Raw genomic sequence first — 16,640 nt, 5'->3', positions numbered from 1 at the left:
GACGTTTTGCTACGTTAAATAAATAAACATTAAAAGAATAAAGGGTCGCCCTTTTAGAACTGAGATGAGGAGGAATTTCTTCTCTCAGAGGGTCGTAAATTTGTGGAATTCTCTGCCCCAGAGAGCCGTGGAGTCTGGGTCATTGAATACATTTAAGGTGGAGATAGACAAATTTTTGCGAGATAAGGGAGTGAAGGGTTATGGGGAACGGGTGAGGAAGTGGCTTTGAGCCCAAGATCAGCCATGATCTTATTGAATGGTAGAGCAGGCTCGAGGGGCCAAGTGGCCTATTCCTGCTCCTATTTCTTATGTTCTTATCTTATGTTAACGGCGCTGTATCAAGGCAAGTTGTTGTTGCTGCTGTGGTATGGAGTAGTTCAGGTCGAGCCCGTCACAGGATGGAAGATCTCCCGGGCTCCGTAACTTCAGCCTTCTCGTCCCTCAGCTCTGGAATTCCATCCCCGAATTGCTCCCCCTCTCTCGCCCCCTCCTTAAAGCCCACCTCTTTAAAACAATCATTTTGATCACCTGGCCTAATATCTCCTTGTGTGGCCTGTGGCAATTTAAAAAAAAAATGTCTTCTGCTGTGAAACGTTTTTGGGATATTTTACTACATTTCTACAGCTCCTTTCACCACCTCAGGACGTCCTCAAACGCTTTACGGCCAGCGAAGTGCATTTTGGAGTGTGGTCACTGTTGCAATGTAGGCAGCCAATGTGTGCACAGCAAGCTCCCACAACCAGCCATGTGATAAATGACCAGATAGAAACATAGAAGATAGGAGCAGGAGTAGGCCATTTGGCCCCTCGAGCCTGCTCCGCCATTTAATGTGATCATGGCTCATCATCCAAATTCAGTACCCTGTCCCTGCCTTCTCCCCATATCCCTTGATCCCTTTAGCCTTAAGAAATATATCCAACTCCTTCTTGAATATATTTAATGAATTGGCCTCAACTGCCTTCTGTGGTGGAGAATTCCACAGGTTCACCACTCTCTGGGTGAAGAAATTCCTCCTCATCTCTGTCCTAAATGGCCTACTCCTTATCCTTAGACTGTGACCCCTGGTTCTGGACTCCCCCGCCATCGGGAACATCCTTCCTGCATTTAGTCTGTCTAGACCTGTTAGAATTTTATACGTTTCAATGAGATCCCTTCTAAACTCCAGCGAGTATAAGCCCAATCGACTCAATCTCTCTTCATACGTCATTCCTGCCATCCCAGGTGTCAGCCTGGTGAATCTTCGCTGCACTCCCTCCATGGCAAGAACATCCTTCCTCAGATAAGGCGACCAAAACTGCACACAATACTCAAGGTGTGGTCTCACCAAGGCCCTGTACAGCTGCAACAAGACATCCTTGCTCCTGTACTCGAATCCTCTCGCTATGAAGGCCAACATACCATTTGCCTTCTTAACCGCCTGCTGCACCTGCATGCTTACCTTCAGCGACTGATGCACAAGGACACCGATGTCTCGTTGCACTTCCCCTTTTCCCAATCTATTGCCGTTCAGATAATAATCTGCCTTCCTGTTTTTGCCACCAAAGTGGCTAACCTCGCATTTATCCACGTTATATTGCATCTGCTATGCATCTGCCCAACACCCAACCTGTCCAAATCATCCTGGAGTTTCTCTGCATCCTGCTCACAGCACACACGCCCACCCAGCTTTGTGTCGTCTGCAATCTTGGAGATATTACATCTAGTTCCCTCATCTAGATCATTAATATATATTGTGAATAGCTGAGGTCCTAGCACCGATCCCTGCGGTACCACACTAGTTACTGCCTGCCACTTGGAAAAAGAGTCGTTTATTCCAACTCTTTGCTCCCTGTCTGCCAACCAGTTCTCTGTGTAACCGGTTTCTGCGGTGGCCAATTTCCTATGGCCCCTGCCACAATCGCCAATTATTGTAAGTGGTTTTGCCCCGCCCGTAGCGAGCACGCAAACCCCCTTACTACAAGTTCTGGACGATAGGGATTACTGAGGACAGATTTGAACATGGACAGCGTTTTCGGGCTCACCCGTACAATGTTTATTAAGGTTAACAAAAACCACTCCACTCACATACAGTACGAGCAGTGTGAACACAACAGTACAGTTTAAAACAGTACAACCCTGACTTGTCCAACAAGCCCCTGCCGTGCTGACTTACCACGGCCTAAAAACACCCTCCCGTGAACTAAACTATCACAGGACCCATCCAACGCTAAACCCCCTCTGGTTTGGTAGGAACATACAGGCACCCCCTCACACAGCTAAATGATCTTGTAGGTGTGCAGGCTTGGCAATGCTCACCTAGATTGCCCTTGATCTTGCTTGTAGCTTCCTCCCGTACATCTCGGCTACCTGGTTCCATACCGGCCTTGCGGCATGCGAGTCCCAGTCTGAGTCGAAGTCCGTCTCGGTTGGAAGAGCAAGGCTCAGCTGTTCTTGATGTTCCGTTGTGGGGAGGGCAGAGAGAGAGAGAGAGAGAGCTATCCAAAGCATCTCTCTGATATACCCCTCCAATACACAGACCGCTGTCTGTGGTTTTAATGGACACATGGCCTCAGGGAAATGATTTCCAGGCCTCCTCCCAGGTTTGGATGGTTTTGATCTCGTTTCGATCTCCCAGCCGATTTAACTTAATGAGCTCACCTTCTCCAGAAACAATGAGTCGCCAGCCTCGTTATTCATGACTTGGGATTGGGCCTCTCGGGCCATTGTTCCCAAGGACAGTCCGTTAATGTAATGAAATCTGTTTGTCTTGATCCTGTATTCGTTTGCACTCATGTATATTACCCTCCCCCACTGTGTATAGTTTCACTTCCTCTTTCCCGACTAACCTGGGAGGTTCCAGGTCTTGGCTCTTGGCTCCGCTCCTGACTTCTCTTACATAAAGATCCCAGGATCTGTATGACTCATTCCTGTGAACCAGTCAGCGTGTTGAGATGTTAGCTCTGATCTTAGTGATTAAAAGCCAACTTGTTTAAGTCTATAACTTCTAATTTTGTGGTTATTGAAGGCCCATCAATTTTAATCACTAAAGAATACTAGGATGGATCGACTCCTAAAACCCGATCGTCTGGACTTGGATCCACATTCTGCTGAAGCATCAAATCAATTTGGACACTGGCTCAAATGCTTCGAACTCTTCGCGGGGGCCTCATCCGCTAGCGAGGTAGATAAACTGAGTCTACTGACTACTCGCGTAAGTCATCGGATTTATTCGTTCATCCGGGACGCCACCTCTTACACGGAGGCCATCACTATCCTGAAGGCCCAATACCAGAGGCCGGTAAACGAAGTGTACGCCAGACATCTGCTGGCTACACGCAGGCAGCGACCAGAGGAATCAATGGACGATTTCTTACAGGGCCTAAAGGACCTGGTCCGGGACTGTAACTGCAAGGCCGTGACGGCCAATGCGTACTCTGACGAATTGGTCCACGATTCCTTCATCACGGGCCTCAAATCGAATTATATCCGGCAGAGACTGCTGGAGAAGGAGGTCCTGGACTTAAAAAAGGCAGTGGCCACTGCGCGATCGCTGGACGTGGCCCAGAAAAACTCTGACTCTTATTCTTCCGGCCATGCGGCCCTCACCGCCTCGTGCGCGCCGAGGGGGCCGCCATCTTGGAATCAGCCATCTTTCCCATCCAGGTCTCAGACCAGCACTACGCCGCCGGAGTCCCCACACAGAAGTTCACCCAGGAGTCCTACTACAGCGGCAATGTCTCTTTGGGCTACTGTGTGGTAACACTGACTGTAAAAGGCACGGACTACAAGGATTTTAAACTCCTCGTGATGCCAGAACTCTGTGTTAATGTAATCTTGGGCCTGGACTTCCAGTGCCACCACGAAAGTGTCACGCTAGCATATGGCGGGTCCCAGCCGCCACTCACAGTCTGTGGCCTATCAACCTTAAAAATCAGCCCGCCCTCTTTATTCGCTAATCTCGCTCCGAACTGTAGGCCTATAGCGACCAAAAGTAGACGGTACAGTCTACTTTATCAAGGCGGAAGTGGACAGACTCCTGCGGGAAGGCATTATTGAATACAGTACCAGCCCGTGGCGTGCCCAAGTAGTCATAGTTAAAAATAGCGAAAAGAAACGGATGGTAATTGACTACAGCCAGACTGTTAATATTTATACCCAGCTGGATGCCTACCCTTTACCCCGCATATCAGAAATGGTCAACCAGATTGCGCAATACCGAGTCTTCTCGACTATCGACCTCAAATCCGCGTATCACCAGCTCCCCATTAGAACGGAGGACCGCCCATACACCGCCTTCGAGGCGAACGGGCGCCTCTACCATTTTCTCAGAGTGCCCTTCGGGGTAACAAATGGGGTCTCGGTCTTCCAACGTGAGATGGACCGCATGGTTGACGAGAATAAACTACAAGCTACCTACCCCTATCTGGACAATGTCACTATCTGCGGGCACAACCAGCAAGACCACGATCTAAATCTTGCGAGATTTTTAAAAACTGCCCTAAAGCTGAATCTAACCTACAACGAAGACAAATGTGTCTTCAACACAACCCATCTCTGTATCCTCGGCTGTGTGGTGGAAGATGGGGTAATTGGACCGGACCCTGACCGATTACGCCCCCTAAAGGAACTGCTCCTGCCACACAATCCCAAAGCTTTAAAAAGGTGCCTGGGATTTTTTTCGTATTATACCCAATGGGTGCCCAATTACTCTGATAAGGCCCGACCCCTCATTAAATCGACGTCCTTCCCACTATCATCTGAAGCTCGGGAGGCTTTCACCAGTATTAAACAGGACATTGAAAGGGCTGCAGTGTGTGCAGTGGACGAATGCATTCCCTTTCAAATCGAAAGCGATGCGTCAGACTTTGCCTTAGCTGCGACCCTCAATCAGGCTGGGAGACCTGTGGCCTTCTTCTCCCGAACCCTTCAGGGACCTGAAATCAGGCACTCCTCTGTCGAGAAGGAGGCACAGGCTATAGTGGAGGCAGTGCGGCACTGGAGACACTACCTAGCCGGCAAATGTTTCACCCTGCTCACCGACCAGCGGTCGGTGGCTTTCATGTTTAATAACAAAGGGGGAAAATCAAGAATGACAAAATACTCAGGTGGAGGATCGAACTATCCACGTTCGACTATGATATTATGTACAGGCCGGGAGCCCTTAATGAACCCCCAGACGCCCTATCGCGGGGAATGTGTGCCAGCATTCATACGGACAAATTACAGGGTCTCCACAACGACCTCTGTCACCCAGGGGTCACCCGACTGTACCATTTTATAAAGTCCCGCAATCTGCCCCACTCCATCGAGGAGGTCAGGGCAATGACCAGAGCCTGCCGCATCTGTGCGGAATGCAAGCCTCGTTTCTACAGGCCTGACCGTGCACACCTTATCAAAGCCACACGGCCATTCGAGCGCCTAAGTCTGGACTTCAAGGGACCCCTTCCCTCTGCCGACCATAACGTATACTTCCTCAATATCATTGATGAATATTCCCGCTTCCCCTTCGCCATTCCCTGCCCAGACATGACCAGTGCCACGGTCATCAAGTGTCTCTGTAATCTATTCTGCATGTTTGGCATGCCGAACTACATACACAGCGATAGGGGGACGTCATTCATGAGTGACGAGCTGCGCCAGTTCTTGCTCTCGAAGGGGATAGCCACTAGCAGAACCACTAGCTACAACCCCCGGGGTAATGGGCAAGTGGAAAGGGAGAATGCTACTGTTTGGAAGGCTGTCACGTTAGCCTTAAAGTCAAAAGGCCTTCCGACCTCCCGCTGGCAGGAAGTCCTCCCAGACGTGCTCCACTCCATAAGGTCTCTGTTATGTACTGCCACTAACGCTACCCCTCACGAAAAGATGTTCCGTTTTCCCCCGGAAATCCACCTCGGGCATATCTCTACCCGCGTGGCTGACGTCTCCGGGGACAGTACTATTGCGGAAGCACATGAGAGGCCATAAAACGGACCCCCTTGTGGAAAAGGTACAGCTCCTCCATGCAAACCCTCAGTACGCCTATATCGAATACTCTGACGGGCGAGAGGACACTGTTTCCATAAAAGACCTCGCTCCCTCGGGGAGCGGAGAGAACGATGGGAGACTACCCGATGAAGACCTACACTACAAAGAGACAGGACGCCCAGAGGTATCAATACCCAACTTTAACCTGGAGGACACTACAGATAACCTGGAAGACACTGCGGAGGCCCGGACAGCGGAGGAACCAGAATCCACTCCCCTAGAGGCACCCCAACCGGCTTTGCGTCGATCACTGAGAACTGCAAAACCTCCTGACAGACTCACTTATACCAACTTTTAAGAAACATCACCCCGATGGACTAAATCTATAGAAGGGGTGAATGTAATGAAATCTGTTTGTCTTGATCCTGTATTCGTTTTGCACTCATGTATATTACCCTCCCCCACTGTGTATAGTTTCACTTCCTCTTTCCCGACTAACCTGGAAGGTTCCAGGTCTTGGCTCTTGGCTCCGCCCCTGACTTCTCTTACATAAAGATCCCAGGATCTGTATGACTCATTCCTGTGAACCAGTCGGCGTGTTGAGATGTTAGCTCTGATCTTAGTGATTAAAAGCCAACTTGTTTAAGTCTATAACTTCTAGTTTTGTGGTTATTGAAGGCCCATCAGTTACCATACGAATGCAACCTGGTTACGTCAGCCACCTTCAGCTTGAGTGTTTTCCCACAGCTTCCCGCCCAAACAGCCCGTCCAGTTTTAATAAGTGTATATGTTCATAATCCAAAAATCCATGGAGTCTGCGCCGACTGCTACATCTGTTTTTAGTGATGTTGGTTGAGGGATTAAATATTGAGCCCCAGGACACTGGGGAGAATCACCCCGCTACCCCCCAATCGAAATAATGGCCATGAGACTTTTTACGCCCACCCGATAGAGCAGACGGGGGCCTGGGTTTAAAGACGGCACCTCCGACGGTGCAGCGCTTCCCTCAGTACCGGCACCGGGAGTGTCGGCCCTGGATTATGGGGACTCGGGTCTACTGGAGTGGGACTATGAACCCACGACCTTCTGACTCAGAGGCGAGAGTGAGACCGACTGAGCCACAGCTTAACACCTCCTTAAATCCCGCCTCTTTGACCTAAGCACTTAGTCACCTGGCCTAATGTCTCCTTCTTTGGCTCGGTGTCAATTTTTGCTGTTGTCTGATAATCGCTCCTGGGACATTTTACTATGTTAAAGGCGCTCTATAAATGGCAGTTGTTGTTGTTGGAGGGGAGGGAAGGGAGAAAGGGAAGGGAGGGGGTGTATTATATTGCTGTTGTGATGTAGGAAATGCGGCAGCCAATTTGCGCACAGCACGATCCCACAAACCGCAATGTGATAATGACCAGATCATCTGTTCTTTCATGATGTTGATTGAGGGATAAATATTGGCCCCAGGACACCGGGGAGAACTCTCACCGCACCCCCCCACCACTCTTCTTCCAATAGCGGCCGTGGGATCTTTTATGTCCACCTGAGAGAGGGCAGACGGGGCCCTCAGTTTTAACGTCTCATCAGAAAGACGGCACCTCCGCCAGTGCAATGGAGGCTCACTCGGCACCGGGATTATGGGGCTCGAGTCTCTGGAGTGGAGACTCGAACCCGCGACCTTCTGACTCCGAGGAGAGAGTGAGAGCGACTGAGTCACAGCTGACACCTGCCCTAATATCTTCTTATGTGGCTCGGTGTCGAATTTTGTTTGATAATCGCTCCTGTGAAGCACCTTGGGTACGGTTTTATTACATTAAAGGCGCTATATAAATGCAAGTTGTTGCTCTTGAGCTGACTACTCTCAGCCCCTCCGCTCCCCACCCCCCTCCCCTGAAAAGTGGGGTGACGACCCATCCCAGTTGTTTGAGGGCCTGTGCCCAGTTGTTTATAGGTCATGTGTATTTGCAACACCAGAGTTCTGATTGGTCCTCTTGGATGTCAAGACCAGATTTCTGATTGGTCCCCTTGGATGTCAAGACCAGATTTCTGATTGGCCCCCTTGGTGGACAAGCCACACCCAGCAGTTTCTCAGGAATGTGTAATTAGATCCTGCCTGCCTGAGTAATCAAGTACTTTGCAAAGTATAATTTGAGCCATTCATTCTGACTGCAAGGTTCCAGACAGAGCTCACAGTACTGCTTTCAGAGAACAGAACGAGTTAGGACCTTCTTTCCACCCCACCCCCGCCAAACAAGTTCCTGACCCGCCCAACAATTTCCTTTCGTTCTGCCACCCCCGGGGTTCCTAACTTCTCCTCTCCCCACCCTTCGATCCACTCTCCCCCTCCTTCGACCTCCTCTCATCCCCTCTCTCTCTCCTTTTCGATCCGCTCTCCTCTCCATGCTCCTCCCCCCACCCCGCCACAGCCTAGATCCCCCCACCGGACAACAACCCGATCCCCTGACCTTCTCCGCAGGCCGGAGCCAAGGGAAGCCTGCTGGTGCAGGCATGTGCGACCAGGTCGAGTGCGTGCAAGCGCGATAACCAAACGGGCGTGCATGCGCAGAGCGCGTCAAAAAGTGCGTTGCAAATAATCACTCCGTTGTTTGTATAGCCAATGATTTTTTCTTGTTCCTCCTGCCACTAACCTGAGCCTTTCTGCCCCCACCACCACCCCCTCTCCCCCGTGCGTTTTTTCCTTCCAGGATTTGATCCTGAACATCCTGACACCCGTCTCCTTTCGCTACTCCATCCCCGACCTGTTCAGCCACCGCTGGATGCTGCCCTTCATCACGGAGATGCCAGCCGAGCTGCTCAGCGGGATGGAGGCGCTCTACATCAACTACGGCAGTGCAAAGAGCGGACAGAGCCTCATGCAACGCCAGAAGATCATTTCCAGAAGCAGGCAGAGGGAAATCGACCGTTAACCATCTCGCTCTCTTTCTCTCCCCCTCCCTTCGAGAGCAGAAGGCGGCGGGGGGGGGGGGTCTGAGGGGCCGTAGGAATTCTGATCCATAGAGACGGCAAGCAGGGAGGGAGGAGGAGGAGGAGGGGGTCAGTTGAATTCGAGTGACGCTGTCGCCGCAGGACGGGACGCCGCCAGTGGCACGGCACTTTACCGCTGCTGCGCGCATCGGCCGTATCCATGGCAACACGCTGGCAGCGAGGCTCGGTTTAATGCAAGAGGATGCTGTGCCTCCCCTTCACCTTCCCTTCCCCTCCGACTCTCCTTCTGCCCCCCACTCCACTTCCCACCTCCTCCCCACCCATGCCTTCTGCCTTCTCCTCCTCCACTCCCATTCCCTCTCCTCTCCTCCTGTCCCCTCTCCTCTGCTACACTCCCTCGACTCCCCTCTCCACTACTCTCCTCTCCTCTGCTCCCCTTGCCTCTTCTCCACTCCTCCCCACTTCCCTCCCCACTCCCCTCCCCTCCTCTCCCCACCCCTACTCCACTCCTCTCCCCACTCCCCTCTCTCACTCCCACCCCTCCCTCCCTCTCCCCTCCCCCTCTCTCCTCCCCTCCCTCTCCCTTCTCCCCTCCCCCTCTCCCCTCCCCTCTCTCTCTCCTCCCCTCCCCTCTCTCCTCCCACTCTCTCTCCTCCCTCCCCCACCCTCCTCCCCTCCCCTCCCTCTCTCCTCCCCTCCCTCTCTCCTCCCCCCTCCCCCCCTCTCTTCTCCCCTCCCCCTTCTCCTCTCTCTCTCCTCCCCTCCCCCCTTCTCTCCTCCCCCCTTCACCCTCTCCTCCCCACCCCCCCTTCTCTCTCCTCCCCTCCCCCCTCTCCCTTCTCTCTCTCCTCCCCCCCTTCGCTCTCTCCTCCCCTCCCCCCTTCCCTCCCCCCTCCCCCTTCTCTCCTCCTCCCCCCCATCTCCTTCTCTCTCTCCTCTCCTCCCTTCTCTCTCTCCTCCCCCCTTCTCTCTCTCCTTCCCTCCCCTCTCCCCTCCCCTCTCCCTTCTCTCTCTCCTCCCCTCCCCTCTCTCTTCCCCCTCCCCTCCCCCCTCCCTTCTCTCCTCTCCCCTCTCTCTCCTCCCCTCCCCTCTCTTCTCCCTCTCCTCCCCCTCCCCTCCCTCTTCTCCCCTCCCTCTTCTCCCCTCTCCTCCCTCTCTCTCCTCCCCTCTCTCCCTTCCCCTCTCTTCTCCCCTCCCCTCTCTCTCCTCTTCTCCCCTCCCCCTTCTCCCCTCCCCTCTCTCTTCTCCCCTCTCTCTTCTCCCCTCCCCTCCCCTCTCTCTCCTCTTCTCCCCTCCCCCTTCTCCCCTCTCTCTTCTCCCCTCTCACTCTCCCTCCCCTCTCTCTTCTCCCCTCCCCTCTCTCTCCTCCCCTCCCCTCTCTCCCCTCCCCTCTCTCTTCTCCCCTCTCTCTTCTCCCCTCCCCTCTCTCTTCTCCCCTCTCTCTTCTCCCCTCCCCTCTCTCTTCTCCCCTCTAACTCTCCCCTCCCCCTTCTCCCCTCCCCTCTCTCTCCTCTTCTCCCCTCCCCCTTCTCCCCTCCCCTCTCTCCTCCCCTCTAACTCTCCCCTCCCCTCTCTCTTCTCCCCTCCCCTCTCCTCCCCTCCCCTCTCTCCCCTCCCCTCCCCTCTCTCCTCTTCTCCCCTCCCCCTTCTCCCCTCCCCTCTCTTCTCCCCTCTAACTCTCCCCTCCCCTCTCTCTTCTCCCCTCTAACTCTCCCCTCCCCTCTCTCTTCTCCCCTCCCCCTTCTCCCCTCCCCTCTCTCTCCTCCCCTCCCCTCTCTCTTCTCCCCTCTAACTCTCCCCTCCCCTCTCTCTTCTCCCCTCCCCTCTCTCCTCCCCTCCCCTCTCTCTCCTCCCCTCCCCTCTCTCCTCCCCTCCCCTCTCTCTTCTCCCCTCCCCTCTCTCTTCTCCCCTCCCCTCTCTCTTCTCCCCTCCCCTCTCTCTTCTCCCCTCTAACTCTCCCCTCCCCTCTCTCTTCTCCCCTCTAACTCTCCCCTCCCCTCTCTCTTCTCCCCTCTAACTCTCCCCTCCCCTCTCTCTTCTCCCCTCTAACTCTCCCCTCCCCTCTCTCTTCTCCCCTCTAACTCTCCCCTCCCCTCTCTCTTCTCCCCTCTAACTCTCCCCTCCCCTCTCTCTTCTCCCCTCTAACTCTCCCCTCTCTCTTTTCCCCTCCCCCCTCTCTCTCCTCCCCTCTCTTCTCTCTCTCTCCCCCCCCTCCCTTCCAGCCCAGGATTCCCAGACCTTTTTTTTAATAAAGTGAATCAATCTATAGCTTTCAATATATATGTTTTAATAATAAAAGAAAATATGTCTTTTCCTTCATATTTGGGAAAATTAACAGAGAAAGAGGAGAGAAAAAATAATAAAACTTTAGTGTTGGGTGGCCGGTCTGGACCTCTGGTATTATTTTACTGTCGATCAGATCACTCCCCCAGAAAGACCCCCAATACAGCACAGCCGACTTCACCTCCACCCTCGCCCCGCCCCCCCCGGTCCACGGGAACTGGGACAGTCGAGGAAGAATTCCTTTATCTTTGCTCCCTGCCCCTGCAGGGAGAGGTTGAGGCCTTGGACCGATCCTTCACCGTGGCTCAGTCGCTCTCCCCTCGCTCAGTCAGAAGGTTGTGGCTTCCAGCCCCCACTCCAGAGACTCAAGCCCCAAATCCAGGGCCTACACTCCTGGTGCCGGTACTGAGGGAGCGCTGCACTGTCGGAAGTGCCATTTTTTTGGATGAGACGTTAAACCGAGGGACCCCATCTGCTCTCTCGGGTGGACGTAAAGATCCCACGGTCACTATTGGAAGAAGAGCGGGGTGGGGGGGCGTACTCCCCGGCGTCCTGGGGCCGGTATCTATCCCTCAACCAACATCACTAAAAACCGATGATCACATTGTGGTTTGTGGGAGCTTGCTGTGCGCAAATTGGCTGTTACGTTTTCTACATTACAACAGTGACTGCACTTCAAAAAGTACTTCATTGGCTGTAAAAGCGCTTTGGGACACCCAAAGGTGGTGGAAGGCACTATGTAAATGCAAGCTCTTTCTTTTTACTTCAATCAAGCTTGAACTCACACACTTCTGGTTGTCCTCGGAAACTGGGTCATATTTATTCTCCAGCCACATTCCCCTGAACTCCATGAAGCTGGTGCTCGCCCTTTTCCAGTTAGGAGTCAACCACCTGGTATGGGCTGGAGTCCACGAGTAGGCCCAGACCAGGTAGGAGTAGAAGCTTCCCTCCCCTGTAGGCCCAGACCTGGGAGTGGTGGCAGGTTCCCTCCCCTGTAGGCCCAGACCAGGGAGTGGTGGCCGGTTCCCTCCCCTGTAGGCCCAGACCTGGGAGTGGTGGCGGGTTCCCTCCCCTGTAGGCCCAGACCAGGGAGTGGTGGCGGGTTCCCTCCCCTGTAGGCCCAGACCAGGGAGTGGTGGCCGGTTCCCTCCCCTGTAGGCCCAGACCTGGGAGTGGTGGCGGGTTCCCTCCCCTGTAGGCCCAGACCAGGGAGTGGTGGCAGGTTCCCTCCCCTGTCGGCCCAGACCAGGGTGTGGTGGCAGGTTCCCTCCCTGTAGGCCCAGACCAGGGAGTGGTGGCAGGTTTCCTCCCCTGTAGGCCCAGACCAGGGGGTGGTGGCAGGTTCCCTCCCCTGTAGGCCCAGACCAGGGAGTGGTGGCAGGTTCTCCCTTCCCTGTAGGGCCCTACCAGGGGAGCGGTGGCAGGTTGCCTCCCTTATAGGCCCAGACCAGGGAGTGGTGGCGGGTTCCCTCCCCTGTAGGCCCAGACCAGGGAGTGGTGGCGGGTTCCCTCCCCCGTAGGCCCAGACCAGAGAGTGGTGGTAGATTCCCTTTCCCTGAAGGACATCAGTGAACCAGCTGGATTTATAAACTACAATCCGGCAGCTTCTCGAGGTCATTTTGTCGATATCAGCCCCACAACCCGCTGGATTTCATTGAATTTGGTTTCACAACTTGCCCTTAACTCAGGGCCTCTGGTCCAGGAGCGGAACCACTTCTTCTTAGGCAGTCCCTCGGAACCGAGGATGACTTGCTTCCACATTAAAAATGAGTTCTCAGGTGACTGATGAGTCCAATGCGGGACCGACAGTCTCTGTCACAGGTGGGACAGACGGTGGTTGAAGGGGCGGGTGGTTGGGGTGCTTGGGTTGACGTGCGCGGTTTGCACTTGGCTTCCTCTTTCTCCCGGCGAAGAGACTCGAGGTGTTTGGCGCCTTCCCGGATGCTTCTCCTCCACTTTGTGCTGTCTTGGGCCAGGGATTCCCAGGTGTCGGAGGGGATGTTGCACTTTTTCACGGAGGCTTTGTGGGTGTCCTTGAAGCGTTTCCTATGCACTACTGCATAGCACTCCGAATCGTCGACTCCAGCTGGTCTTTGCCCTCCCTGGTCCAGTTGGACCGAGGCCACTGACAGCACTGCCACCCCCTCCCCGCCCCCCTCTCCTCTCCTGGCTGGGAACAACCCACAGGGCAAGAGTTGTCCCCGGGATGTCCCTGTGCAAAACACATCAGAAGTAACACTTCCAGGAAAGGAATCATCGAGTGAAAATGCCTCGAGGATGTCAACCTCTGGAAAACAAAGCGGTGGAAGTGATGCTCCAGTTGTACAGAACTCTGGTTAGACCCCATCTGGAGAACTGTGTTCTGGGCACCGCACCTCAGGCAGGATAGATTGTCCTTGGCGGGGGAGTAGCGCAGATTCACCTAGAATGATACCGGGGCTAAAAGGGTTAAATTATGAGGACAGGTTGCATAGACGAGGCTTGTATTCCCTCAAGTATAGAAGATTAAGCGTTTCAGCTATGAAGAGAGACTGGACAGGCTGGGGTTGTTTTCCTTGGAGCAGAGAAGGCTGAGGGGGGACCTAATTGAGGTGTTCAAAATTATGAGGGGCATAGATAGGGTAGATAGAAAGGAACTTTTCCCCTTAGTAGAGGGGTCAATAACTAGGGGGACAGTTTCAAGGTAAGGGCAGGAGGTTTAGAGAGGATTTGAGGAAAAACCTTTTCACCCAGAGGGTGGTTGGAATCTGGAACTCACTGCCTGAAAGGGTGGTAGAGGCAGGAACCCTCAACATTCAAGAAGCATTTAGATGAGCACTTGAAAGGCCACAGCATACAAGGCTACGGACCAAGTGCTGGAAAATGGGATTAGAATAGACAGGGCTTGATGGCCGGCGCGGACACGATGGGCCGAAGAGCCTCTTTCTGTGCTGCATGACTAAGATTAAGGGGTGATCTAATTGAGGTGTTTAAGGTGATTAAAGGAGTCGATAGGGTAGAGAAAAACTATTTCTTCTGGTGGGGGGAGTCCGGAACAAGAGGGCATGACCTTAAAATTAGAGCCAGGTTGTTCAGGGGTGACGTCAGGAAGCACTTCTTCACACAAAGGGTAGTGGAAATCTGGAACCCTCTCCCCCCAAAAGCTGTGGAGGCTGGGGGGGGTCAATTGATACATTTCAAAACTGAGATTGATAGATTTTGGTTAGGCCAGTGTATTGAGGGTTAGAAGCATTGAATAATACAGCACAGAAGGAGGCCATTCGGCCCATCGTGCCTGTGCCGGCTCTTTGGTAGAGCTCTCCAATTAGTCCCACTCCCTCTGCTCTTTCCTCATAGCCCTGTGAATTTTTTCCCTTCAAGTATTTATCCAATTCACTTTTGAAAGTTATTATTGAATCTGCTTCCACCGCCCTTTCAGCCTCTGGTTCTTTTGGCAAACATCTTAAATCTGTGTCCTCTGGTTACCAACCCTTCTGCCACTGGAAACACTTTCTCCTTATTCACTATCAAAACCCTTCATGATCTTGAAAACCTCTATCAAATCTCCTCTTAACTTTCCCTGCTCTAAGGAGAACAGCCAACGTTCCCTCTAAGCTGCATGTTAATGAAACTGAGAGGGGGCCACGCACCCAAAAAAAAATTAGGAGGAACATTGAGAAGAACCTCAGCTTCCCACATAACTTGGCACTCCATCCACCACCTTAAACATTCACTCCCTCCACCACCGGCACACCGTGGCTGCAGTGTGTACCATCTACAAGATGCACTGCAGCAACTCGCCAAGGCTTCTTCGGCAGCACCTCCCAAACCCTCGACCTCCGCCACCTAGTAGGACAAGGGCAGCAGGCGCATGGGAACACCACCACCTCCAAGTTGCACACCATCCTGACTTGGAAATATATCGTTGCTCCTTCGTCGCTGGGTCAAAATCCTGGAACTCCCTACCTAACAGCACTTGTGGGAGTACCTTCACCACACGGACTGCAGCGGTTCAAGGCGGCGGCTCACCACCAGCTTCTCAAGGGGCAATCAGGGATGGGCAATAAATGCTGGCCTTGCCAGCGATGCCCACATCCCATAAAAAAAAACGAATTAAAAAGAAAGTCCCTCATCCCTGGTATCATTCTAGTAAATCTCTTCTACACACTCTCCAAGGCCTTGACGTGCTTCCTAAAATGTGGTGCCCAGAATTGGACACAATATTCCAGCTGAGGCCTAACCAGTGCTTTATAAAGGTTGAGCATAACTTCCTTGCTTTTGTACTCTAGGCCTCTATTAATAAAGCCAAGGATCCTGTACTTTTTTTTAAAAACAGCTTTCTAAACCTGCCCTGCCACCTTCAAACACTTGTGCACATTATACCCCCAGGTCTCTCTGTTCCTGCACCCTCTTTAAAATTTTACCATTTAGTATATACTGCCTCTCCTTAATCTTCCTCCCAAAATGTGTCACTTCACACTTCTCTGCGTTAGATTTCATCTGCCACGTGTCTGCCCATTTCACCAGTCTATGTCCTCCTGAAGTCCGTTACTGTTCGCCTCATTTTTTACTACGTTTCCGAGTTTCGTGTTATCTGCAAACTTTGAAATTATGTCCTTTTGAATTTTACACACATCAGGAATCCGGGCAAGGGATCTCGCAAGATATTTTCTTCCATTGAAATCTCACCCGGGCGTGGACAGTTCCAGCTCGCGTTGGCAAGTACTGTGCGCAACGCAACATGGGCATCTACCCCGATCCTCCCCATTTACAGTTCTCATGGGCGTTTGCTTCCCCCCCCTCCCCAAAAAGGAGTAAAAAAAGAGAATCCTACGCGATAAAGAGAAGACTTGACTCGTTCAGTAGCCCTGAACACGGGAGTCATAAATTCACGGCAACCCGAAGCACATGGCGGTAACTGAACAACATTGCAAATGGGCTGGAAAAAATTAACAATGAGAGCAGGAAACAGGCTCGACTGTGGTAGCCCTCCTCGCCCCCTCCACACACACCGGAGGAGAGGTGCCGCAGGGCAGCTGGTGCCCGTGGGTGCCATATCCCGGCTTGGAGTCAGCGCCTTCAGGAAAAAAGGAGCAGAATGGTAACCATCTTGAATAACAGACAGGGCAGCCATCCTGAATAACAGACAGGGCAGCCATCCTGAATAACAGACAGGGCAGCCATCCTGAATAACAGACAGGGCAGCCATCCTGAATAACAGACAGGGCAGCCATCCTGAATAACAGACAGGGCAGCCATCCTGAATAACAGACAGGGCAGCCATCCTGAATAACAGACAGGGCAGCCATCCTGAATAACAGACAGGGCAGCCATCCTGAATAACAGACAGGGCAGCCATCCTGAATAACAGACAGGGCAGCCATCCTGAATAAGACAGGGCAGCCATCTTGAATAAGACAGGGCAGCCATCTTGAATAAGACAGGGCAGCCATCTTGAATAACAGACCAGGCAAAAATCTTGAATAAGGCAAGGCATC

General features: G+C 52.8%; 1 protein-coding gene across 1 annotated transcript in view; it reads left to right on the top strand.

Annotated features, from left to right (window-relative positions):
- Window positions 1-9,362, top strand: part of LOC147121744 (testis-specific serine/threonine-protein kinase 4-like) — a 64,641-nt gene extending 55,279 nt beyond the window's left edge. The window contains exon 3 of the mRNA XM_085982232.1: window positions 8,640-9,362. Coding sequence (XP_085838358.1) covers window positions 8,640-8,861 — 222 coding nt within the window. The 3' untranslated portion in view covers window positions 8,862-9,362. The remainder of the gene's footprint in view (window positions 1-8,639) is intronic.
- Window positions 9,363-16,640: the final 7,278 nt, after the last annotated feature.

Source organism: Somniosus microcephalus, chromosome 3 (genome assembly GCF_052327205.1).
Source record: "Somniosus microcephalus isolate GS21.2 chromosome 3, FLI_Smic_1.0, whole genome shotgun sequence".
Lineage (NCBI taxonomy): Eukaryota > Metazoa > Chordata > Chondrichthyes > Squaliformes > Somniosidae > Somniosus > Somniosus microcephalus.
The sequence above is the reverse complement of the archived record's forward strand: the minus strand, read 5'-3'. Positions and strand labels throughout refer to the sequence as shown.